Source organism: Paroedura picta, chromosome 13 (genome assembly GCF_049243985.1).
Source record: "Paroedura picta isolate Pp20150507F chromosome 13, Ppicta_v3.0, whole genome shotgun sequence".
In the NCBI taxonomy this organism is placed as follows: domain Eukaryota; kingdom Metazoa; phylum Chordata; class Lepidosauria; order Squamata; family Gekkonidae; genus Paroedura; species Paroedura picta.
The window spans coordinates 46,130,660-46,157,383 of NC_135381.1; the positions used below are offsets into that span (position 1 = coordinate 46,130,660).

General features: G+C 44.8%; 2 protein-coding genes across 2 annotated transcripts in view; both read right to left on the reverse strand.

Annotated features, from left to right (window-relative positions):
• The window catches only part of AMOT (angiomotin), a 77,390-nt gene extending 73,025 nt beyond the window's left edge, over positions 1-4,365 (reverse strand). Inside the window, exon 1 of the mRNA XM_077308816.1 lies at positions 4,202-4,365. The gene's annotated coding sequence lies outside the window, so the exon portion shown is untranslated. The remainder of the gene's footprint in view (positions 1-4,201) is intronic.
• Positions 4,366-6,827: 2,462 nt separating this feature from the next.
• Positions 6,828-25,606, reverse strand: PGK1 (phosphoglycerate kinase 1). Its single transcript, XM_077307333.1, has 11 exons — positions 25,413-25,606; positions 21,335-21,385; positions 20,614-20,769; positions 20,381-20,525; positions 15,146-15,249; positions 13,930-14,049; positions 10,570-10,684; positions 9,972-10,151; positions 9,687-9,864; positions 9,413-9,511; positions 6,828-7,314 (listed from the first exon to the last, which is right to left on the reverse strand). Exons 1-11 carry the CDS (start codon positions 25,475-25,477, stop codon positions 7,274-7,276), a joined length of 1,254 nt encoding a protein of 417 aa, XP_077163448.1. The 5' UTR covers positions 25,478-25,606; the 3' UTR covers positions 6,828-7,273.
• Positions 25,607-26,724: the final 1,118 nt, after the last annotated feature.

Consider the following 26,724-nt stretch of genomic DNA (forward strand, 5'->3'; position numbering starts at 1 on the left):
TATTCCTGTCTCCTCTTTTAGAACCAGCCTCTCCTGTTTATTTTAGAAGTATTCCAGGGAGTACACTGCATTTTAACCAAACAAACAAGAGATAAGTTCATCCTAGCAGGAAAGGAACAAGCTGAGCAGCAGAACTTCACAGGTCCCATTTGCCAAGTGGTCTCTCCCCCCCCCCACCCCCTTTGCTTCTACCCTCCCCAGGAGCCATGGCACACTTCAACAGACTGCCAGATAAAGGAAGTTTGTGGTTTTCCACGAATAGATCACACCACCATGTCAAAATACAGGAAATACCACAGGAAAGTGCTCCTAACAGCGACTCGTTCCAGCCACTCTCTACAGCCAAGTTATGCAACTAGACAAAGGTTACTTCTGGTCCATGGAAAGAACAGAGAACATAAGTATTACTTAGAAAACCCTTTAGAAGGCTCCAAAGAGGTTTTTTTTTGTTGCACATAGAAATGTGGCTGTAGAACTCCGTCTCTGATTACCACAATGCATGGTGCCAATTTCAGAATACCTCAAAAGCCCTTTGTTTATGAGGGAGGGAGAGTGAGGCGGCTTAGCATGCACAGTTTTTAGATATGTCCTAGAAAGTTCATGGAAGAGATGCAGAATAGATGCTGCCTAAGGAGGTGGTGGGCTCCCTGTTACTGGCACTCTTCAAGTAGTGGCTGGACAGATCCTTACCCTTGATGCGTGAGGCTGATCCTGCATTAAACAGGGGCTTAGACTAGATGGCCTGGATGTTGCCTTTCCACTCTAGGATTCTATGGTTCTATATGAAGTTGCATGCCATGCAAGTTTGGGGCTCTGAAGCTGTATAGTGAGTTGCCCCTGCCAACAAAGGGACGAATCCTTCTGTCGAAAACTGGGTCAAAAGGAAACAGATGGACAAAAGACAGGAGAATTCAATGCTCAGCTAATGAATGCTGGCTTTCATTACCTGCCTGGTTTGCAGTATTCTTGTTGACTTAAAAACAGATCCTGATTCATAGATTTAACGTTTCGTCAGGCCAATAGCAGCAGCCTGTACCTCAGCTGAAATAATGAATTATCTCTGTGGTCATCTGACTGGTCAGTCTTCCCAACAGCCTTGCTTTTTTTTCTTTTTTTGATTGCCTTTTTATTTTCTGCTTCTGCTGTTTATTGACAGGGCCGCAGCATAAGATGCAAGAACTGTACATACAATGTTTTTTTAGCACATTGCAATCCAATGCCATATAGTTTTTTCCACTTATGGCAATTCAGCATTCGTCCCCCCTTCCTGCACCACCAGCTCCTTCACTCTATATTCCCAAACCTCTTTTATTCAAGTGGGCAGCCGTGTTGGTCTGAAGCAGTACAATAAAACAAAATCAGAGTCCAGTAGCACCCTGAAGACCAACAAAGACTTATTCAAAGCATGAGCTTTCAAATGCAAGCAGAAGGTTAGAGTGCATATATATTCCCACTGTCATGATGGTCAGTTCTTAGTCTGAGGAAGAGTGCTTGCACTCGAAAGCTCATGCCTTGAATAAGTCTTTGTTGGTCTTCAAGCTAGAAGAAACACTTCTGGAAAGCCATCTCTGCATATAGCTACCATTTTCAAGGGCATCCTTGGTCATTCCAAGACAAATTATCATGTGATTTTACATCCCAAAAAAGGACAGTTTCACTAAATGTGAAGACAGGGACCTCACTAAGTGTTACACAAGGAAGGTCAAGCCAAGCCTGATAGTGGACTTCCTAATCCAAATTTGGTCCATGCACAGCTGGAAAGCACAGAACTCACTATGCACATAGGATCCAAAGTCCTCCTAGCTGCCTTGAGGATTTTGTATGTGAATCAACCTCAAACATGCTGTACTTTCCTTACTAGACCAGCCAGCTGTGGTCCTGGATACTCTATTTCTTGTTTCTATACTTCTATAAACGGTAATGACTGGGGAAGGCACTGGCAAACCACCCCGTATTGAGTCTGCCATGAAAATGCTAGGGGGCGTCACCCCAAGGGTCAGACATGACCCAGTGCTTGCACAGGGGATACCTTTACCTTTACTTCTAGCCAGCAGGTGAGTGCAGGGAATATTTTAGCCATGGAGCAGCTGAAGCTGCTGGTTGGCTTGCCGCGACCACCTACAGCTCCACTTGCCCACAGAAAGGGAACTAAGCTGGTGATTACTGTATGCAGATGCCTCATAAGAACTATGGACATGTGCATTTCAGACATAGGAAATATAAAACCCACTGAAATCCTTTTGTCTTCCTATGATCAAGTAACAGTATTTTAAAATTTTCTTTCCCATTCCTGGGTAGGAAAATACCTTTACAGTCCTAAACATGCTTTTGAGAAACAAAATCCTGTTAATTGAAAGGCACACCACTGAGAAATCAAGCATCAGGTCACGCTGTATGCTTCATGGGTGAATACATCTTGAATGTCAAGAAAGCCAAAATAATTTGCAAAGCTCATCACAAACTTCCTCCAGATTGTAAATCAATCAGCTTCCAAATCCGATATCCTTTCATATATCATTACACTCTCAGACAATAATGCTGCCCGTTTACTATGGGTAACTTCCACAAGACCTGCTGTTTTAAGACCCATAAGATGATCAGCCTTGAAAATGATTGGTTTCGCATCTACCCATACCTGGGCTTCAACTATCTAACAAAAACTCTGACAGTGACCAGCTGAACACCTCTGCCAGAACTATCAGATAATTTAAGATAGCAATATTTCTGAAAGGAGGGGGGGGGGACAAACCCAACGCCTGGGTTCAGAATTCAGGTAAACAATTACCGTTCTCCTTATTTTTCATCTTTGATACATAAGCAATGCATTTCTTTTTCTTTCAAAATAGATTAAAAAACAGATGAAAAAGACAATAAAAGAGGAAAGAAAGAGAACAGACATAGCAACTTCATTACAATAAGTTTTAAGTTCCCAGTCAACCAGCCCATAAACTATATGATTCAAAATTAACGATTTATATCAAAATTACGTGTTTTAATTAAAACTGAATTTATTTCTCCATGAAGCTGCAAATCATCCAATCATTTTTTCTCTTTTTCCTGCAAGTGGTTAATATGGGGTTTCCAGTCATCTCTCATGTTGTCTTCTCTCAAAGCATTTATTTTCTTATTTCTTAAATAAAGGACCATAACATGCCTTTAGAAAATTTTAAATCCTCATTTGAACATGATTTTGCTTCCTGAATCCTAGCAACTCCCTCCAAAATCTTTTGTTTCCATTAACAAAACCAACCTCTGAAGACATTAATAATTGACAGGAAATAATATGACAATTGTTTCTTTGTACTGCACGAAAAAAGTGGACAATTCCAAAATTGTAACAAAGGAGAGACAGAATCTGCCCAGTGGCTTAATTAAGTATAAGAAGATAAAAAGTCTCTTATTTCATTTATTTAGACTTTGACTGTGACAAAGATTGTTTCTTTGTAGGCTGGACTTCCCTTTGGAAAGTTGTCCTCCAAACTTATTTCTGCAGAAATTTCTAAATTCTATTCATCTCACACTTGACAGTAGAAACATAACATTATTTCCTAAGCAGGAACAGCCTTCTTTAAAACTTCAGTGCCTGGGGAGCTATAGGGCCTAGAGCCCCATGCTGAACGTATTTCAAAACCCCAGCAAATCCCGGTAAATGATGTCCGTTTCCCTTCCAGACACTGAATTTGCATTTGGGGGGAAGCACGGAGAAATCCAAGCCTTGCCAAAGCACGTATGGAGAAAGTCCAGAATCCAGAAGGTTCATCCTTCGCAGTTTGGGGGAGGGCGGGGCGAGAGGAGATTTAGGGGATAGAAAGGGGCCCCACCCTAACCCTGGGCGTGGAAAGCGGTTGCCAACTCCAGACTGGGAAATTCCTGGATAATTGGGGCGGGCGAAGGAGCCCGCCCTCCAGGGCTGCCATTTCCCCCGCCCCGGGGAGATCAGCTGCAAAGCGGGATTTCTCCAGCCCCCGCCGGAAGTTGGCAACCCCGTTCCGAAGAGTCCCCAGGGATGAGGGGCGGGAGAGGCCTGCATTCGCTCCGCCCTCGAAGGCGGCCATCCCTCCATCTGGCGCCTGGGCGTGATTCCGGGAGATCTCCAGCCCCCACCGGGAGATCGGCACCTCCACCTTCCCCGGGAGGAGGAGGGCTCCCTGGCCAGGCCGCGCCTCCGCTTCCCGCCTCCCTCTCCGGCCGCCGGCCTCACCTATCGGGTCCCGGGCCCCTGGCGCCCCATGCTGTCCTCCCTTCTCAGGCGACGAGCCCCGCGGCGCCTCCGTTCCCTGCCCTCAGGCGCCGCCAACTACGACTCCCAGCATGCCCTGCGAAGGTCAGGGCCGGCGCCACCGCAGAGGCACTTGGGAAACGCAGCTGCGGGGAGGGGCGTGGCGAAGACGCATGCGCGGCTGGTGGGGAAGGAGAGCGTAGGATCTGGAAGCCCGCTGGCGGTGCTATTGAGGCCACACCCTCGCCCTCAAGGTTGCCAACTGCAGCCTGGTGGGGCCCGGGAGGCATCTCAGTGGAGTCCTCCCTGCAGAGCAGTCCTCTGGTCTAGGGTAGCAAAGCAGCAGGACACATTTAGAGTCCTGTGGCACCTTGAACACCAACCCATTTTATTTCAAGGGAAGGGCACAGGGAGCTCATTCCTTGCATAGAGATGTGTTGGTCTTCACGGCTCCTGACTGGACTCTAAATTTGTCCCAGGCCTAAGCTAGCCTTGAATGCACTCTTTAGAGAGCTAGCAAAGTTTTGCCCAATAGTCACCTGCTCGGGTTTTGAGGCTCTCTCTGTCCCACTAAGTTGCCAAGAGCACTCTTGAGATAAATTTATTACGGTACTAGACCAGTAGTCAAATTACAAAATACACAAAACAACTGGCCTTAACAAGATAAAAGAATCATTGATAACTAAAATATTATAAAATTTAATAACATTCCAGCTATAAGAATCATTCTGATTTTAATACTCACAAGCATTATCTCAAGCAATTGAGACTATCTCTACCTAAGATGAGCCTCTTGTGGCGCAGAGTGGTAAGGCAGCCGTCTGAAAGCTTTGCCCGTGAGGCTGGGAGTTCGATCCCAGCAGCCGGCTCAAGGTCGACTCAGCCTTCCATCCTTCCGAGGTCGGTAAAATGAGTACCCAGCTTGCTGGGGGGTAGACGGTAATGACTGGGGAAGGCACTGGCAAACCACCCCGTATTGAGTCTGCCATGAAAACGCTAGAGGGCGTCACCCCAAGGGTCAGACATGACTCGGTGCTTGCACAGGGGATATCTTTACCTTTACCTTTACTACCTAAGTTGCTCCGAATCCAACCGGCTCTTCCTTGTTTTGATAGCTCTCCAAGCAAATTTGGCCACAGCAGAAGTTATTTCTGTGCTTTTGTCTGACAACATGTCTGTGATTGCCTCTGAGTTGGGCTCATTCTGTAGGGAAGGTATAAGTTCTCCCCTGAATTGATCGTATAGCCTACATTGGAGTAATACATATTCAGATGTCTCCATGCTCCCATCCTGGCAAATGCATAAACGATCACAGATGGGTATTTTGAATAAGCCTTCCCTAAAAGCAGATGGGAGCATGGAGGAATTTCAAGGAGAACTTATAGCAGGGCAAGAGCGTGGGAATGTGTGTCTTGCACAGAAGACAGCTTGATGAATATTTCCAGGGAAGCACAAGAGTGTTTTCATCCCCAGTCTTCTGCCCCATACTGGGAGACTATAAAGCTCCTCACCATGGAGGTGGGGTGATGCTTTCATTGGAAGATAGAGTGCAGGACTGCCTTGCCGACTGGCATCTCCCATCTCGCATTAATATCCACAGCACAGTGACTTACACATGCATCTGGCAATGACCACGTTGAGGCCCAGCAGATGTCTGCCAAGGGAGGATGAAGGCTGAGGAAGCTGCTTGAGCTTTTGCAGAGAGGGCTGTAATTGTCACCAGACACAGCTGTTCATAGACAATTTTTGTCCTGTATTTATTTGAAACTTGCATGTTCAAATCCAATTGTTTGCTCTGAGGCTTAGCTGTATTTTCAATTCCATCATTGCAGCATGCAGCTCAGTGTCCATATGGATTATTTGCAATAAGCTTTCCAGAAAAATGGTTTTGTTTGTTTGTTTAGTCTCCCTGCATTTCCCATAATTGGAAGGTTTTCCCAGTAGCTACAATTTGCTGCGGGAATTTTTAAAATATAAGTAAATCTGTACAAATGCCAACAATAGACTGCTGACTCAGTGAAAAAAAGTAGGCTTCATTTGAACATTTTCAAGCAAAGAAATTCAGAAAAGAAAAATTCAAAAAAGAACAGGAGGCATCCGATTAATCCCAAACAAATGTCAATTCCTCTTAAAGCAACTTATGCATCTTAGGCTGCATTTCTTCAGCACCTTTAATGTTAACCAAAAGAACACAAACTGTTTTTCAAGTCTAAGCTGCAAGATGCTGATACCCCCGACTCAGTTAAGTGAGTGACAGTTATACTACAAGAAACAAGTCAGTGAAGCTGCAAAAAAGGCAGTTCAGCTAGTCCACTCTAGCTCATCAGTTTATGTAATTAGGACAGTGGTGGGACAGAATGGTCCAGAAGGGGTCCTTCATACAGTCATGCCTATACTGGACAATTACAGACTACAGAAGAAAAGGTTAAAGTAATTGGCCTTGAGCCTCAGTAATAAAGGTGTGTTATGAATGAGCCAAATACATATATATCATCATTGCTGGAAGAAGGCTCTAGGTTTCTGATGCAACATATTTAACATGTCTATCTCCCTGGAATTAAAAAGAAATCAATAAACCCAGAATAAAAGAAAGAAGCACCTCTCCAACTCTGTTGACATTAAACATTTATTTAGAAGCTAGTATGGTAGGCAAGAACCAGAAATTCAGATTTCCTCTTTTGCATTTGGACTTTGTCAAAGTGAGAAATAGCAGCAGCTATGAACACTGTTGAAGGTGAGGAATTTGTTTTCAGACACCGACTGCTAACTGCTCTTAAAAGGCAAACAATGTACATACATTCTAATCCACAAAAAACGTTTAATGCACTACAGGTGCTCGAAGAGGGGAAGCGGTGGAGAAATCAACATTATGTAAACTGCAGACTCCACAAAATTGAGCCATCTTAACCTCTCCGTCTTTCCTCTTTGCTCCCAGTTTACATTTTGGGATCTGCCACGTATACAGGTACAAAAGCACTGTGGCGGCTGCTTTAAGGGCTGGTAGTGCAGGAACATCCTAGGGAAGAGGTTCTTACTCATCTCATGTTCCAGCCATTAAACGTTGCTCAGAGCAGCTACTCCAGGAAGAACTTTACCTGCAGGCAGTTTAAAAGCACACAAAAGTCAGTTCATCATTTAAAACACTTTTTTCATTATCTCAATGTTGCTAGCATTATTGCATTTGCAGACCAACTTCATCACAACTACTCTCAAGGCAATAAATAACAAAACCCAGGAAAATTCAAATCCCAAAACATCAACGGGGTAAACAGCGCAACCAAATGCCAACAAAGGGCAATCAGAATGAGCCATACACAAACAAACTTGTTTAATGTAATCTCTGAAGGCACAGTGACAAAAGTTCCTCAAGTTGAGAAAAAACTAAGGATGGTGGCTACATTGCACCCAAAAATGTAAGCTATCATAGACTTTGTTTTAGAATCATAGTATAATCGATTTGGAAGGGACCTCATGGGTCATCTAGTCCAACCCCCTGTACTATGCAGGACACTCACATCCCTATCGCTCACCCACTGTCACCTGCCACACCCTTGAGCCTTCACAGAATCAGCCTCTCCATCAGATAGCTATCTAACTTCTGTTTAAAAATTTCCAAAGATGGAGAACCCACCACCTCCCGAGGAAGCCTGTTCCACTGAGAAACCGCTCTCACTGTCAAGAACGTCTTCCGGATGTTTAGACGGAATTTCTTTTGAATTAATTTCATCCCATTCATTCTGGTCTGTCCCTCTGGGGCAAGAGGAAACAATTCTGCTCCATCCTCCATATGGCACCCTTTTAAATACTTGAAGATGGTTATTAGATCCCCTCTCAGCCATCTCCTCCCTAGCTAAACAGACCAAGCTCCCCCAACCTTTCTTCATATGTCTTGGTATCCAAATCCCTCACCATCTCTGTTGCCCTCCTCTGGACACATTCCAGTTTGTCAACATCCCTCTTCAACTGAGGTGCCCAAAACTGAACACCTCCAAGTGAGGCCGAACCAGAGCAGAGTAAAGCGGTACCATCACCTCTCGTGATCTGAACATGATACTCCATTTGATACAGCCCCAAATCCAATTTGCCTTTTTAGCCACTGAGTCACACTGCTGACTCATGTTCAATGTATGGTCGACGAAGAATCCTAGATCCTTTTTGCACATGCTACTGCCAAGACAATCCAATTTGCCTTTTTAGCCACTGAGTCACACTGCTGACTCATGTTCAATGTATGGTCGATGAAGAATCCTAGATCCTTTTTGCACATGCTACTGCCAAGACAATTCTCCCCCATCCTATATTGGTGTATTTGGTTTTTCATACCTAAATGCAGAACTTTACATTTGTCCGTATTGAACTTCATTTTATTCAGTTTAGCCCACTTCTCAAGCCTATCAAGATCGTCCTGTATTCTGTTGCTGTCTTCAGTTGTGTTTGCTACCCCTCCCAGTTTAGTATCATCTGCAAATTTAATAAGTATCCCCTCTAATCCCTCATCCAAATAATTTATAAATATGTTGAACAACACAGGCCCCAGGACAGATCCTTGGGGTACTCCACTTGTCACTCTTTTCCAAGAAGATGCTGAACCATTAACAAGCACCCCCTGGGTACGATTTGTCAACCAGTTATTGATCCACCTGACAGAATTAGGATCCATACCACATTTTACCAACTTCTGAACAAGAATATCATGTGGAACCTTATCAAACGCTTTACTGAAATCCAGATAAACTATGTCCATAGCATTCCCCTGATCCAGCAAGTTTTAGGATTTTCATTCTTTCCACCATCATTTCCTAGGCAACAGAGACAAAGGGCCCTGTCAAGCACACAACTCCTAGAAAGATGGGTTGCAGGCTACTTCAGTTCAATTTTTTCCCCCACAGGGTACATTATAGGATGGGAAGAGTTACAGAGAATGGGAAATGGCTAGGTATCAACGGAAGCCAGAAGGCAGCACAATACTGCCCATAAATCCTTATAACTTTAAAATGCAAGTCTTTGCAGATACAAAACAGGGCACTCCATGCTCTGTAAGTGCAACCCCAATGTGGAGTCACTGATTCTCATCTGCTTTTGGTCCTAAGGCTCTTGTGTTGAGGATGCTAAAGATGAGTTGCCTAGGGAGTTAGGAAAAAACATGCAAATTAGGATCTTTTACTGAGTTCTAAGAAAGGGAAAATAGACTACCTTCTAGAAGTTCCAAGCTGGCACCACCGCCAGTGCTCACGTGACTAACTTTATCTTCAGTGTTCCATTTGGCACAGCATGTCGCAGTGTCTCCCCCACCTGTTCAGCAAAACAAATTGGACGTCTTGAGGAGAGTAGTATATGCATCATTAATAAAACATGAATACAGAAAAAATGCCTAAATTGTTTGTGGGACACATGAAAAAAAAAACTAAATTGTTACCAGAAGAAAGAATGAACTTTCATTTGAAACAGAGCAAAAGCAAGTTCTCACCAATGATAGTGATGCAGCCTTTTCCTGTCACTTCAACAACTTTATCCATCAAGGCCTTGGTTCCTTTGGCAAACTTGTCCCATTCAAACACCCCGACAGGCCCATTCCAAACAATCTGCTTGGCTCTGCCCACAGCTTCTACAAACTGCTTGATGCTTTCAGGACCACAATCCAAACCCTAAAGCCAGAAAGGAAGGGGGGGGGGGAGAGAATAGACTGCTTACACTAAGAGAAAACAGTACTGCAAAACGTCCCCTCTGAACAGAGCTTCATCCTTCAAATTACCATCCATCCAGCGGGAATCCCAGAGGCCACCGTGGCTTCTCCAGTGTTGGCATTCTCATCAAATTTATCTGCAGTGATAAAGTCAACAGGCAATGTGATTCGAACTTTATTCTTCTCTGCCTTGGCCATCAAGTCCTTGACTATCTTTGATCCTTCTTCATCAAACAGAGAATTGCCAATCTGAAAGCAGAAGAGAATGCATTATTACAACTACTGCACATTTGTCTATGCTGACTGCCAAATAACCCAAAAATTCAAAGGTAAGACCTGTATCAGGTACATCCCTTCCCCCTTTAAAAAAATAACAAATTCTGGTTGGCAGATAGACTGCAGTTTTACACTGAATAAGACGTGCAGCTTGTAATGCCAAAGTATTACTTAAAAGACAACCAGATGAATTTCAGATCTCTTAAGCAACACACAATTCTTAAATGTACATTCAGATTTCAGGTAGGAAACTTGTTTTAGTAGAATATGTATCTGCCTGAAGCCCATATTAAAATTTATCATCTTTTAAGAGGACAATGGGACAATATACAAAATGGATCCTTCATGGCAACCTAACCTGTACTCCAAGGGTGGACCCTAGACTGCTCACCTCCATGTTGTTGAGCACTTTGAGGAAGGTGAAAGCCATGCCACCTCCAATGATCATTTCATTGACCTGATCCAGCATGTTATTGATCAGCTGAATCTTATCCTGAACTTTAGCTCTGATGAAAGATGGAAAAAGAAAATCATATCTCTCTTTAAATCAATAGCAGAAACAATTGTAGGCTGTTATAATAAAAGTAAAATACTGTTATAAAATGCAGTGCAGGCTTGTTGTGAAACTGTATCTTCTTTTGTAATTATGATAAGTATATAGATACAAATATATACAGATTTACAAAGAAGAGAGAAACACATGTCTGAATAATCTACTAATTTTCACTAAATGTAAAATGTGAGACAAAACTGTAAGGAGTTGGTCCAGTAAAACAGAAATCTCTCCTCTCCTCACCCAGAAACCTCTAAAAATTGACCAGAACTAGTTTATCTTTTAATCTGAGGCAAGATTCCAGGTCTTTATTTAAAACAAAAATACAATAAATACAATAAGAACATTAGCACCTAACTCCCACCCAACCTACCGAAACTGGTGATTGGCTAAAAGAGGTAACACTTCTGAAATCATAAGTAAGGAGTCAGGGGCCTACCAGGGCAAGGTCCCATCTCCATCGAATCCCTGGTGGAAGAGGAGCTAGAATCGGAAGCCAATATCTGGCCCACTGAACTTGACTCCATACTATTTTATGAATAGGTGATGATGATGATAATGATGATATATTATGAGTATGTGAGAGTAAATACTCAAGGCCAATAAAAAACGGGAGCAGGAAAGGGGCAAACAAGCAAGCAATTCTAACACTCAGTCTGAATCCATTCAGGACATTGTGCTGCCCTCTAGTGCTCGGTCTGTTGCCTATTTCAGACAGACTTCCAGGATTTCACCATCAACACAGGCCAGTAATGTTGCCCACCAATACAGACAACAAGTTTAGCAAATGTCCACCTCCACCTGGAGCCAGACATTTTGGTCATTCTGCTCACCACAAGTCTAAAAAATTAATGGCTTGTTTAAATTGGTGCTACAATGATCAGCAACATCAGATGATGTTTGCCAGAAATGAGGTGGAAGCAGCCAACTACAGACACATACTGGTGGATAAGAGTTTTTACGGATTTTGAAATGGGCAAGAAGGCCTTGCAATTCTTACTTTACTACCTTAATTGCAGAATTGACACAGAGGGGAGAAAATTCATAAGCCACACCAACAGAGCTCCTTTGTTTTCCTTACAGAGTTCAGGACTATTTTTTGTAGAACAGGCAGGGAGGCCAGAACCCAAGGATACCCTGGCCCACTTAAGCCCTTGGAAAGTTATTTGGACCATGCAGAGGGGCATCTTGTGACATTTTTACTGGGAGACAGGATTAAGTCCATTTCAAGTGATGTAGTATCAAAGCTGGAATAATCCTACAGCAATGCCACTGGGAAAAATCTATTTTCCCTTTGACAGCAAATTATTTAAAAGAATATTTTATGACCCCCCACTATGTCATTCCTTTACAGAGAGGCCTTTCACTTACCATCAAAACCTGGCTGTGATAGGAAGCTTCTGCCATCAAAGCAGCGAGAGGCTTTGTAGCAGATATAATCTCAAAATCTGGCTGGAACCACCTGGAACCCCACACTCTACCTGTGTGAATGGCTGGATACAAGAAGCGATGCTCAACAAGAATAAGCAGTTCTGTTGCATGACAGTCCCTCAAAGCACATAATGCTGAGTGAGGATGGGGATTTCCTGATAAGCAAAACAGCTGCAGACTCCCAGGCACAGCCTTTCCAACAGCATAAACAGGACTTTCTAAACACATTTCTTTCAAAATGGGAGGCTTGGGGAATGCATTACTGTTGTTTGTGGAGGGGAATCCAGACAAATCCAGCAGGTCGTGCTCAGGAATAGAATTCTGTATCCACAGAAGTGCCATTGTCTCTATTTCAAGGGTCAGTGAGATCAAGGGTACTGAGATCGCACGGCAAGTTCACGGACTGAGGTGAGAGGTGTCGATGCCACCTGCAGCCACTATCCTGAGCCAGCTTTCACCCACTGAGGCAGAACAGTCACAAGTCACAGGCACTTAATGCACCAATCAATGCAGCAACAGAAACTGTGGCTATGCAGCAGGCCTAGAAGATGATTTGGCCAAGTGGTTGTACGGTAGGTAATACCTTCAAGGTACGGCTGATGCCCTGGGGTAGCATCAGAGTTTTGCTGCTGTTCCTGCCCAAATTCACCTAATTGATCCTCTGCTGACCTATGGTGTTTTTATACATTGTACCATCCCGCTCCTTTTTTGATCAGTATGGGGCATCTTGCAATGCCGTTTTTTGTATTCATATTTTTATATTGTATGCTTGAGTGTCATGAGATGCCCTGAAACACTCAGGGAGGGGGAGAAGGACTAAAAATGGCCCATTATGCACAGAGTGGAAGGTCCGCATTCGGGGTGGAATGGTGGTGACTCAAATCACCCATTATGCATGCTGCAGGCAGCAATCGGAAGCAGAGTCAATGTATGCCGCCGAAATAGCCGCATTTGCAAGATGCGGGAGAAAGTGGAGCTTCCCGGGACCAGGGCGCAACCAGAAGCGGCTCCGGAGTAGCTGCGTGCATAATCGGATACTCTGGGTTTTGCTGCCATTGCATTCCGTCCTGTGCATAAGCGGTTTGCTTCGCTTCTTCCTCCTCCGTGTTCTCCACGCCGCCATTTCAGCGGCCGTACATAATAGGCCAATGTGATAACAAATACAGTTTTAAAATACAAATGTTTAACAGGCTCTCCCCACCCTCACCGCCCAGGACCAAGGAGTAAAAGCATTCCTCTTCTTCCAACAAATCAGTACTGGAGAAAGCAGCATCTACATTGGGAGGGGGGGAATCTTCCATGAAAGCTGCAGCAGTTGATAGGTATTCATTAGGCATCAGTTGCACAACATCAGACAGTGTTACTTTATGGACAACTGCTGGGAAGAGATCGCATTTGTACTCTGCACTCTGGTGAAAATTCAAATAAACCTGGCCTCCAACTCAAACCTCAGGACAGATTAAAATAAACAAAAAAAATGCATTGATTGAGTAGATGCAGCCCTTGAGGCTTAAAGGAGTATTTAACTGGTCAGTTATTAAAACAAGTAAGCACAACCTCAGCCACTGTCTCTTTTATTCTAAAGTAAAGTTACTTTAGCAGCAGCCAGGTTTTTCAGTCTTTTAATATTCTTAATTGAGCTCTTTTTGCTGCGCGAAAGCATTCATGGAGCTTCAGTGGGGAAAAGAAAAGAAAAACAAGTGAACTGTTCAAATAAGTTGAAAAAATCAGCACGAGGCAGTGAAGGAAAAATGATGGGATGCTTACCCTCCAAGGATTGCCAGGAAGGGGCGTTCTGGACTCTCAAGAGCTTTAGCAAAGTAATCCAGTTCTTTCTTCATCAGGAACCCAGCAGCTTTCTGTGGCAGATTGACTCCTACCATGGAGCTGTTGCATAGAAGGAAAATAAAACCTTTTTTTCTCTTGCTCTTTTGAATCTATCCAACATCAATCGCCACAAAACCGATGACGCTTACCACTATTTGCATTGAACACTTAACTCAGCCATAGAAGTCATGGTACTTAGTGCAGAGGTTAAGAGCGGTGGCTTCTAATCTGGAGAGCTGGGTTTGATTCCCCACTCCTCCGCATGCAGCCAGCTGGGTGACCGCAGCCTTGCCACAGTCCTGTCAGAGCAGTTTTCAGAGCAGATCTCTCAGAGTTCTCTCCACCCCACTTACTACATAGGGTGTCTGTTGTAGGGAGAGGAAGGGAAGATGATTGGAAGCCATTTCTCCTTTGGGTAGTGAAAAGTGGGGTATAAAAACCAACTCCTCCTCTTTAGTGGTTCACAGGGGTCTTTCAGATCTAATAATTCACTACAGATTCTTTTTGTAATACCTGTGGGTGTAATCTTCAGCCAGGAATTAGAAAAGTCAGTTCCCTGTTACTAGAAGGCTTTCCTAACTTAAAACACCTTTTTTGGGGGAAATCCATTCAAAGGCATTACCAATTCAAAGGCTTTGGGAGAGGAAGAGCGAGGTGAGATAGGTAGAGCTAGTCTGGAGGAAGACTTGCAATCAGGCTTCAAGAACGTCCTATTGCACCCTTATGAAGGCATACGAGATGGTGGTGAAGATGGCGAAATGGGAGCTTTTCACTACCTCTGTTGCATCCGCTGTCGCCTGGCACCATTGATTAGGGTAGTTCAGTCTCATACCACCCTCGAAGAAGGGCACCAACACATTGGCCAGTTGGATTTGAGCTGTGAGGCATGAGTCAGCTTTTTCACAGACTTTGTCACTCTGCCACGACCTACCTGCCACACTTGATACAAACAGGGAGCTGGAGGCTCTGCGACCATATGGGGGGGATAAAGTTTGATGGCTTCAGACAGCTCTTGTTAACCAAAGTGAACAAGTTGCTGGGTTTAGTGAGGGCGACTCAGCTTACTGTCCCAGTCCACGCACCCCAGATGAGCGGACGTGACACAAGCTGAGTATGTAAACAATGCCAGGAAGTCACAAGGGCAGCTGCTACACACCTATGTGCTCTGTGTGCAGTTCCAAAAGCATCGTTGATGTAAACATCTCCTAGTTTAGAAAGCGAGGCCCTGAAAGCATCCACCTTGGCAGAATCAGCCTTGATCTGGAAAGCGTAAAATAAATAAGAGAAAACTAGTTAGTCACTTCACTGTCTCAAAAGGCATTAAAGACACCAAATCAGTTGCTGTGTGAAATGAGCTAGTTGGGAATCCCTAGTAGAGATCTTTAAGTGCTTCCATGACAGTCAACAGCAGCTAGATGCAGGGATATGCTGGCTGTTTAAAAAGGTCTTCTCCTATTTTTATTCACAATAGCAACCAGCAAGGTTAACAAGCTGTTTTACTTTTCTTTGCCTCACGCAAGACGTAGCCTATAGCCACTAACAGCCACAGAGAATTCAAACCAAGACTTGTGAAGATAAAAACAAGAATAAAAACATAATTTGCCTGCCCAAGACCCATTATGCACGGGGGTTTTAGCGCACATTCGGGGTGGAATGGCGGCGACTAAAATCACCGATAACGCATGGTGCCGGCTGCAACTGGCCGCAGCTTCGGTGCATGCCGCCGAAAAAGTCGCGTTCGCGAAACGCGGAAGAAAGCACAGCTTCCAGGTGATCGGGGCGCAACCAGAAGCGGTGCCTGGATCGCCACGTGCATAATTGGTTACTCTGGGTTTTGCCGCCGTCGCGCCCCACCCCGTGCATAACCGGTGTGCGTCGCGTCTTCCCCCTCCGCGTTTTCCATGTGACCCGAAATCGCCGTTTCGGCGGCCGTGCATAATGGGCCCAACTGATGATTCATGTTTTCTAAAGATCAAAGGTACAATTTCTAGACGTTTTGAAGCTCCTTAGGCAGCCAATTCCACTGCTGAACTACTCTGACTGTGAAATCTTTATTCCCCGATATCTAGCCAGTACCATTCTATAAATAATTTGAAGCCTATCCCCTGTTGCCAACAAAAATTGCAATGTCCCCTCTCAAGCTTCTCTTCTCTAGGCTGGATATCCCCGAATCATAGAATAATAGAGTGGGAAGGGACCTCATGGGTCATCTAGTCCAACCCCCCCGCACTATGCAGGAAACTCACATCCCTATCGCTCATCTACTGTAACCTGCCACCCCTTTGCCTTCACAGAATCAGCCTCTCCATCAGATGGCTATCTAGCCTCTGTTAAAAAATTTCCAGAGAACCCACCACCTCCCAAGGAAGCCTGTTCCACTGAGAAACCGCTCTCACTGTCAGGAACTTCTTCCAGATGTTTAGATGGAATTTCTTTTGTATTAATTTCATCCCATTCGTTCTGGTCTGTCCCTCTGGGGCAAGAGAGAACAATTCTGCTCCATCCTCCATATGGCACCCTTTTAAACACTTGAAGATGGTTATCAGATCCCTTCTCGGTCATCTCCTCTCTAGGCTAAACAGACCAAGCTTCCCCAATCTTTTCTCAGATGTCTTGGTCTCCAAACCCCTCACCATCTTTGTTGCCCTCCTCTGGACACGTTCCAGTTTGTCTACATCGCTCTTCAACTGGGGTGCCCAAAACGGAACACAGTACTCCAAGTGAGGCCGAACCAGAGCAGAGTACAGCGGTACCATCACCTCCCGTGATCTGGACATGATACTCCATTTGATACAGCCCAAAATTCCATTTGTCTTTTTGGCCACTGAGTCACACTGCTGACTCATGTTCAATGTATGACTCCTAGAACCTTTTTGCACATGCTACTGCCAAGACAAGTCTCCCCCATTTTATATTGGTGTATTTGTTTTTTCCTAACTAAATGCAGAACTTTACATTGAGGGAAAATTCCCTCAACTTTTTCACACAGGGCTTGATCCCCAGACCCTGGATCATCATTATTGCTCTCCTCAGCACCATCTCAATTTTGTCCATGTGCTTTTTGAAGTGAATCCTCCAGAACTGCACACAGGACTCCAGGTGGGGTCTGACCAATGTGGTATACAGCAGGACTATGACATCTTGTGATTTTTAGTTGATGTCCCTGTTGATACAGCCTGAGACTGCATTTGCCTTCTTTAACCCCACACATTTAGCTTGTATTCCACAAGTACCCAAAGATTGTGTTCACAAGCACCCTGCTACCCAGAAGTGTCTCCCCCATCCAGGATGCCTGCTTCTCATGTTTGAGACCCAGATGTAGAACCCTGCACTTCTCCTTGTTGAATGTCATTTTGTTCTTATTTGCCCATTCTCCCAGCATGTTAAGATCTAGTCAGGCTCTATCTCTATGTTCTGGGGTGTTTGCTACTCCTCTCAATTTGGTGTCATCTGTAAATTTAATGAGGATCCTCTTTACTCTCTCATCCAGATCATAGAAATGTTGAAAAGTACCAAGCCCAGTACTGAGCCCTGAGGTACCCCACTGCTCCCCTCCCTCCAGTCTGATGAAACACCATTGACAACCACTTTTTGGGTGCAGTTATCTAACCAGTTCCCTATCCATCTAACTATCTGAAAATCCAGTCTACAGTCCTCCAGTTTACCCATCAGAACACCTCATCAAAAGTCTTAATGAAATCAACTGAGTTACCACGATCTAGTAAGCCCTTTAACTCAGTCAAAGAAGGAAGCCAGGTTGGTCTGGCAGGATCTATTGAAAAAAATCAGTGCCAACTGTCCTTCAGATGTTTGCAGATTAGTCCCATTTAAAAATCTACTCCATTATCTTCCCTGCAATCTTCACTGGCCTTTAGTTTCCTGGGTCATCTCTCCTTCCCTTTATGAAGATTGGAATAACATTTGCTCTCCTCCAGTCAAAATAGACATGGAGCCTTTCTGCTTTCTCTGTCCTCTGTCAAAGTCTCTCCCATCTTCACTCAACAGCAGGCCTATTGACCCATTTATTCCTCACTTATCTAAAGAAGCTCTTCTTATTTTAGTGGGCCTCCCTGACCAGTCTCAGCTTACGCCCAGCTTTGGCCTCTCTGATGGCTGACCTACTGTACCTAGTAACCTGCAGAGACTCTTTAGGGGTCTGTTCTTCCTTTCATCTCTTGAACATATCATTTTTCTTCCTTAGTTCCTCCTGAAGTTCTCTGTTCAGCCAAATAGGATTCTTGGATCCCCTCTCATTTTTCTGCCTTGCAGGAATAGTCATGGCTTGAGCAATGCAATAGTTCTTGCCTAAAGAGAGTCCATCTTTCACTTGCTCCTTTCTCTTCCAGCATTCTCATCATGTCTGAATTTATTAAAGTCTGTCCTAATGCCTAGCATACCCACCTGATTATGAACTTCCTGCCCCCCCCCAACTCAAAAGGAATTCTAGGACACAGTCACTCCCTCTTCAGGGTCCCTACCTCCTTCATCTCAACGTGACTTACAAACATCTTTCCCTTCCTCTCTCCACAACAGAAACTGTGAGGCAGATGGGGCTGAGAGCTCTGAGAGAACTGCTATATGAGAACAGCTGTAAGAGAACTATGACTATCCCCACATTCACATGCTGTCTTTCTTTTGAAGGGAATGGCAAGTCAAAGGAAAAGGTTATGGCAAAGGGTTAACACTGGAACTTGGGAGTCCAGACATTCCTCCTTCAGAAGTTCATTTGCATGGTCTGATGCATTTTTATAGCACTGTGTGGTGTTCCGTGTCAGTCTGTGAAAGGGCACCATACTGTACATCAGCATTTCGCACTGTGGTTGTATTTAAGCGAGCCAAGGCTGGAGGGTTTACTGAGGTCACAGATGCTAAGAAAAGAAACCACTTGGGAGCAAGAAGTCTTGCTGACCTTCAAGGAAATGTCAGAGGTATAAGTTGATAGGGACACCATAGAATTCACTCAAGAGGAGGTGACTTGTGTGCTTCAAGCATTTATAAGTCTCAATATGGGATATGAACCTCCCACACTACATACCATGCTAAGCCAGTCATAACAGATGTGGTGCTTGTTAGAGTCCCAAGCAAGAGAAAAGCTTCTCTCCCCAAATACTTCTACCCGAATACTTTAAACTACAGTGAGTTTCTACTCTGAACTCCCCTTTAAAAAAGGACACAAATTAGTATTCTTTTATCCAAATTTGCATGCACTATGCTTGGAATATACAAATGGTGGCATTCAATTTATATGAAATATCTGCAGCTGTTAACAATTATTTTCCATTAGTTTTAAGGCCATGGTAGATTCGATCAACTGTGCAGATTAAAACACTCTCTGGATGGCAGTTGCCGCCACTCTCTTGTTCCTCTTGGGGACAGCATGCTGTAGCTGTTAGGAGCGGCAGCTTCTAATTCAGTGAGCTGAGTTTGATTCCCCACTCCCCCACATGCAACCAGCTGGGTGACCTTGGGCTTCTCACAGCACTGGGCTCTCTCAGGGTGTCTGTTGTAGGGAGAGGAAAATGGCATATAAAAACCAACTCTTCTTTTTAAGTTGTCTCTTTAAAATCACCTCTACTTGGTTCTCCTCTGTGCATGGTTCTGCCTTCTGCGACAACCATTTTGGGGTTGTGTTCACTGACCCTGTGTCAGAATTCCACAATATCAAAAAGGTTGTGGATCCCTATGCTAAGGTAAACAGAGGAATGATGGATGTGTTCAATGTGTAAGAACACTAATCTCTGTGGAACTGAGAATTATAGCTGAATACTTATTTCAAACAAATTATGACATTCATTTTTCTTTATCTCAATGACTAACACATCAACTGAAAACTTTTGTTCCTCCTGTATAAACCTGTGTGTAAAATATCAGTCAAACAGGCCACTAAATTACCAAGAGTTTATGTATATATCTATCTTATATATATCCCATGACAGTTCACTCCATAGTTTAGTTGCCTGCAAGTCCATTTCAGTGCTCTGTGCTACAATGGACAATATGGGCTGTTCTCACCATCCTATACAAAACCATTCTCATAATATGGATTGTAGCAGTATGAAAAACCATTCGCCATTGCTCACTTTTTGTTTTCTTCTCACAGTGCTGTTTGAAAAAAAAAAGCATTATGTACCACTTTGAAGAAATAGAACAAAGTTTGCAACCAACAAAGTTCAATTCTGTGTACAAGCTTTTGTTTGTATGAAATGTGCATGCCCATGAAAGCTTATCCCCCGAATAAAACTTTGTGGGTCTTGAAGATGCCCCTGGACTCAAACTTTGTTCTACTGCTTCAGACCAACACGGCTACCTACTTGAACTTAGGTTCAAGAAATGGAAGAAATGGAACAGAGAAAATGTTACAGAAAGTGGTGGTAGGGGAGAGGTCTCTCACCTTGTTCCCTGAAGCATCCTTCCCTTTTCCTTCCTCTTCTACGTGGAACCTGAGGTTCTCCAGGAGAATGACCGAGCCAGCTGGAGGATCGGCACAGGCCTTTTCCACCTCTGGACCTGCACAGTCTTTTAGGAACAAGATGTCCCTGGAGAGATGATGACCCAAGATATAAAGCTTGCATTTACCCAAATGTCACAGCATTCTAATTTATAGTAACCATCACAATGCCATACCTGCCTAGCAATGTTTTGAGTTCTGCTACTACTGGCTCCAGAGAGAATTTGTCAGGCATAGGAACTCCATCAGGTCGCCCAAGATGACTCATCAAAACCACAGACTTGGCTCCATGGTCCAAACAATGCTTGATGGAAGGGACTGCTGCCTTGATTCTGCAACAAAAGTAACGGAAAACACTGCAAGACCTGGGGGGGGGGGATTATGTCCGTATACAGCAAGTCCTCATATCTTTTCTTGTGAGATAGGCCTCTCCCGTGATACTCACTGCTGTATACTAACAGAGCAAAGCTCTAAAAGTAGAAGTTAGCACAACAATTACAAAGTCAGGGATAGATTAATTGTTGTTATCATTAGTCCCTATGGTAACATCTTCATTCACACTTTGCCAAAGGAATAATGAGGTGGGACAAAAATCTCCTAGTCAGATAGTTAACTTACTGTAAAGGCAACTCAGGCTATTAGCCACCTCCACCCCATATGGGATACCTAGAACAAGCCCAGCAAAACTATCATTAGCAGGAAACATGGACATTAAATCAGTCCAGTGTGTCACCATCAATACATGATCAAGCCATATACCTCCGTTTTTAGCTGGAGATTCCAAGGACAAATCAAGCACCTTACAATAACAAATTGTGTTCTTCCACTAAGTTGTAGTCCACTGGGGAATAGGAACTGATGACACCCAATTCCACTTCAGTGCTTTAGAATTCTCACCTTTGGTTGTTGGTTATTTTGTTGTTCTTCATTGGGACGTTGAAATCCACTCTGGAGGGTAAAAAGGCACATAAGCAAATTAAAGACCTGTCCACCAGGTGCCATCCCTTAATCACGTCTGTACCTTTCTGAGCTGGTGTTAGTCATTGACAAAGACAAACAGCGATGGATTCATTAGTTATAGTCACCAGTATAGAGGGTATCCAGGTCATCTGCTTATCACTTTCAGAATCTGGTTGGAGGAAATGCTCACAAGGAAGGTTACATCAGATTTCATGCTGGAGGCTGTCAAAACTGTACCAGTATGTAAAGCCGGTTTTCAACCAAGGTTTTGTGACAATACTAGAAGGGCTTTCTGAACAGGTGGGTGTTAATTCATTTTTAATATATTTTAAAGCTTGTTAAACATTTATCAGGTGATACGACCATATATGTTCGCATGAATCCATTTCCCCCTGCCTCCTAAACTGGCCAATGATGGGCTGGGGGGGGGCAGGTGGGCATGTACATAGCTCTGGTTCGCAAACATATTCTATACGATACGATTGCGCCACATCTAGGGTTCCTTGAAGCCTATAGAATTTTCAGGGGTTTCTCAATGGTACAAATGTTGAGAAAGGATATCAAGGATGACCAGTTCATTAATGTCTTAGTAAAACACTGAGAAAACACCCTAAAAAGAAAAAAGGACCAGTTGAGAATCATGGTAAGACATCACATTTTCAAGAGGAGCTCTGAAAACATGAACTAAGTGCAGTAGGAAAAGTAAACACCAAGTGAACACTGCTTCAAGACTTTGTCAGAAATGAAGACCAGCATAATCTCCTTGCAATCAAGATAACTGAAAATTAACAGACGGCATGGGGACATTTTGGATATTGTTGCAAACCCTTGCCTTTCTTCCACAAGTTGCTTGTTCTGCCTCTTCACCACCCACTTAAGGGAGGATGCACTATGCAAAGTGTTATAAATGTGTGTGTTAAGTCTCTGGGACTTCCTAAAACTCTCGTTTCAGATGGTCACGAAATGCAATGGCTCAGCTGCCTATTAAATGTGCTTGGGCATGTCAAATGCAAGAGAGGGGAATTTCAGAAGCCACCTTTACAAAATTGCAGTTGAAGGAGACAGGAAGTTGCTGTGAGTCATGCAGGAACAGAACTTGTAGATGACAGAATGGAGCATGTGAGACCAGATAATCTTTTTGAGTAATTAAACAGTAAAGTACTGCCACAGAAAAATCAAACCATGTGCAAAATGACTGGCAGTTGAGATGGAAAGAAATCAGCAATATCAATACCGTTTTGAGCATATAAATTATACAGCACATTGTGCCCTTTATTCACAGAGGACTTCATTTTGGTAAGGACACAGTTATTATTTCTGTGTTTAACAGGGATAATAAGATTGCAAATTTTGGCTTGAAGAATCTGGCACCAAAACAATGAATGTTATCAACCAAAGAGAAAAAGATGCCCTGAATTTCTCACATGAACTTTACATCTGCATACTGCCAGCATGGCCACAAGAGATCTCTGTACAGGTACAAGATTATAAGTAGGATGTCAGTTTCTCCACCATCCTCCCTCTTCCTCTGCAGCTGCTATCTGGTGATGTGGAGGACTGGAGTGTGGTTATGGTGTGAGTCAGTGGTCCCCAACCTTTTTATCACCAGGCACCGGTCAATGCTTGACAATTTTACTGAGGCCCAGTGGGGGGTAGTCTTTTGCTAAGGGACATCGCCGCCACCTAAGCCCCTGCTCCGTTTGCTTTCCCACCGCCCACTGGGGGGTGCTGCCAGCAGCAGCTGTGCAGTGCCATGCTGAGGGGGAGCCCCAGCCATGGTGGCTGCTGGAGAGCACCAAAGGTGAGCCAGTGGTAGAGTGGCAGCACAGCCCCCGAGGCAGCAGCCAGGGAGGATGACGAGGAGGAGCCACGGTCCGGTACCGACTGATCCACGGACCGGTACTGGCTGGGTGTTGGGGACCACTGGTGTAAGTTACCAAACATTCCGAGCTACAAGTTGTAAGGGGTAGTACTGATTACTGCTGTGAAGCTGCCTAAGAAACAGAAGCAGGATATGACTTGAAAACCAAACGTCTGCATGCTCATGAAGCTGCCAGCACTTAGTAATGCCAGGATGTTTTAGAATGAGGCCTGCGGTGCTGCAGGTTAAATTATGGACAGTGCATAGAGTCCCATTTGCCTTCTGCAAATTAGACAAGTGTTCCCATTTAGACAAGAGGAGAAAGACTAGGAGAAATCAACTAAGAATTGAAATGAATAACCAAAACTACTTCTGAAATGAAAAAGAAGTGTCCTTTTGGGATGGTGAGAAGAAGTACTTCTGAAAAATCTTTAGCTTTGTAAGCATTTGTAATATGTACAGTGTAAACAGGCAACCTATACTTTCATTGCCTAACCAAAAAATTAAATCAGGCCATTTGTTTTAGTATTTCAGTAAATAAATATACTTCTTAAATGATCCTGGAAAAACTCTGGTATTCACAAAAAAGCCTAAAGGTATAATGAACCACAACCCCACCCATACACAATACAGTATTTTATCAATCACATGAGTTGGGCCAGGATTTTCATAGTAGAGTCTTTTCAAGCCTAGAGCTGAAAGTCTAGATTCAGATGGGCCAATTATTCCTTCGGAGGCTGAAAAGGCATTACTATATTTTTAGTTCAGTGACAATCCAAATAAATAAAATAAATTCTCTTTGTACTCCCCTCTTTTTAGTTTTATAATACCTCCTGCGTGCATTTTACACTTTAGCAGCAACTTAACATAAAATACTTTCAGGGCTACAGAACTGCTGGACTGACACCCTTTCCTGTCAATCAAATACTGCTTTGAAAAGTTGAGCCTTCCTTCCAGTGGAGCATCTGTTTAGTGAGAAAATGTAATCTTATTGAGTTAAAACTATAGCCCCAGAGAAGAGCTCTCTAGGTTAATTAAAATGAACTATAAAAGACAATTGCCAAGCTCAGTTTTCAGTGACAGCATACACAAATTCTAACCTTGCGTTTCCCCCAATGGGGACATATTGCATCTTACAAAATAATTTTCCTTCTGTTTTATCCTCACAAAACGCTTGTAATTTGGTCAGGCTGAGAGTGTGCATGCCACCCAGCAAGCTTTTATGGCAGCATAAAGATGTGAACATGGGGCTCCCAGACTGTCACTCTGACTACACTACATCACACTGCCCACCCTTGCCATTAAGAAACCTCAGGGGCTAACAGGAGAGAAAGTCAAGACTTCATTGGGGAATTAGCCAGTCCTGTATTCACCTCTGTCCTTCCTCCTGTGTGCCAGATACAGGGCCATTTCGACTTCCTTGAACCTTATTATTAATGGACTGAATGAGCCATCAAGAGGACGACTCTGAATAATTTGATTTTAAGAAGTGACTGATCAGTAGTTACCAGTCATCCATACCCCAGCCACACTGCAGCCTACGTTCCTTATTTTAAGAGGCTGGAATAAGCCACTCGCTTATAAATAGGGCAGAAACGGACCCTTCCATTATTTGCAGGATATCCCCCGTTAAAACAGGCCACTTAGGTTACCCCAATCCCAAATAGGAGCACTTCAAACCAGTCTTTATCTACAGTTGCCAACTCGACCAGCAGCAGGGCATGGGGGGGGGGGGTAGGGTTGCCAGACCCAGCCTGAGAAAGCCCTGGAGCTTTGGGGATGGAGCGGGGGGGGGGCAATGGCAGAGACCCTCCTCCCAATCAGCCCTTTTCTCCAGGGAAGCGGATCTCTGTGGCCTGAAAACCAGCTGTAACAGCCCTCCCCTGCAGGATAGATGACACTCAGCACATGCTTGGAGAGCCCCTTTCCCCAGGGAGATCTCCAGCCGCCCCCTGGAGGTTGGCGAGGGGCCGGGCGAGGGCCCCCAGAGTCGCCATCCTCCCCCGGGCGCGCCTGATCTCCGCACCCTGGACGGAGCCGCAGTTCGGGGACCTTTGCCCGCCCCTCGCCAACCTCCAGGGGGCGGCGGGAGATCTCCCGGGACCGAGTGTTCCCGCCCAGCCTCCCGCCGGGAGGTGGCCACCCCGCGCTCACCGCATGACCACCCGCTTGCCCTTCACGTCCACCTTCTCGAGGGTGAGCTTGTTGGAGAGAGACATGGCGGGTGAGGCGACCTGCGGCGGCTGCAGCGAGCGGGGCGAGGCGAGGCGGCAGAGAGCGGGCGGAGCGGCGGCCGGGGGTCACCTTTGCGGCTGGCCGCCCGCCTCCCGCCGCACGCTCATTAGCCGGGCCGGCCGCGGGGCCTGCGCTTAGTGGACGCCCGCGCTGTCCGTCACACCAGGGCGTGGTCTCGGCGGCGAGAGGCACGTCTCGCACGCAGCGCGGGCTGAGGCAGGAGGGGGCGGGGCGAAGCCCGCGCGAGGGAGGCCGCTCTGAGTATGCGCCGCGGCTACCACTTTTCGCCGGGCTGTCCTCGTGCGCTCGTGGAGCCCTTTGGGGGGACGCCGCAGGAGGCAATGCGGGCGGGCGCAGGACAAAAGCATTTATTTCCCTAGTCTCACTGATGCGAGCCAAAATGCAGGCAGTCCCTGGCTTTTAAACTTGTGCAACTCCTAACCATTGGCCCCTCGGCTGTGAGTGCTGCAGGCCATCTAGTCCAACCCCTTGCTCAATGCGGGAGCAGCCTGGCAGCCCTTTGCGTGGGTTTGTCTTAAGAGGGGGGGTGCAGGAGGGGGCATTGCAGAAACAGGCATGGAGGGCCACTCTGGGCTAATTGGTTTATGTTTTAAGGGGGGGGGGAGTACTGATTTTAATGTTTTCTTGCATTGACTATTGTAAAGGCTACTAGAGTCCAGTCAGGCACCTTTAAGACCAACAGAGACTCATTCAAGGTGTGAGCTTTCGAGTGCAAGCTGAGGAAGAGTGTTTGTCTCAGACTAAAAGCAGTGCTCCGAAAATCCTAAGCAATCCGACCAGCTAGGGAACCCAAACTGCTCAAATAAAATCAGAGTCCAGCAGCACTTTTAAGATCAACAAAGATTTATTCAAAGTGTGAGCTTTCGAGTGCAAGCACTCTTCCTCAGACTAAGACTCTTAGGGCCATGTTGCCAAAGTGTTACCATTGTGTAACACTATTTTGCGTTATTCACGACATCGTACACAATCTGCAACACTCCGGCAACACTCCCGCAAAAATCGCTTCGTTGTAGCGATTTTGGGGGAATCCATAAAAGTGGATTCCCCCTTAAAAAACCACTTGACTCTTGAGAACAACCTGCAACACATCCGAAAAAGTCATGTGCATTCTCAAAACAGCAGAAGCAAGCATGTCCCTCCCTAATCTCTCGCACCTGAGCTTCCGGCGTCCCGATTGCCATTTTTTCCCCCTTAAACTGGCCAAAGCAAT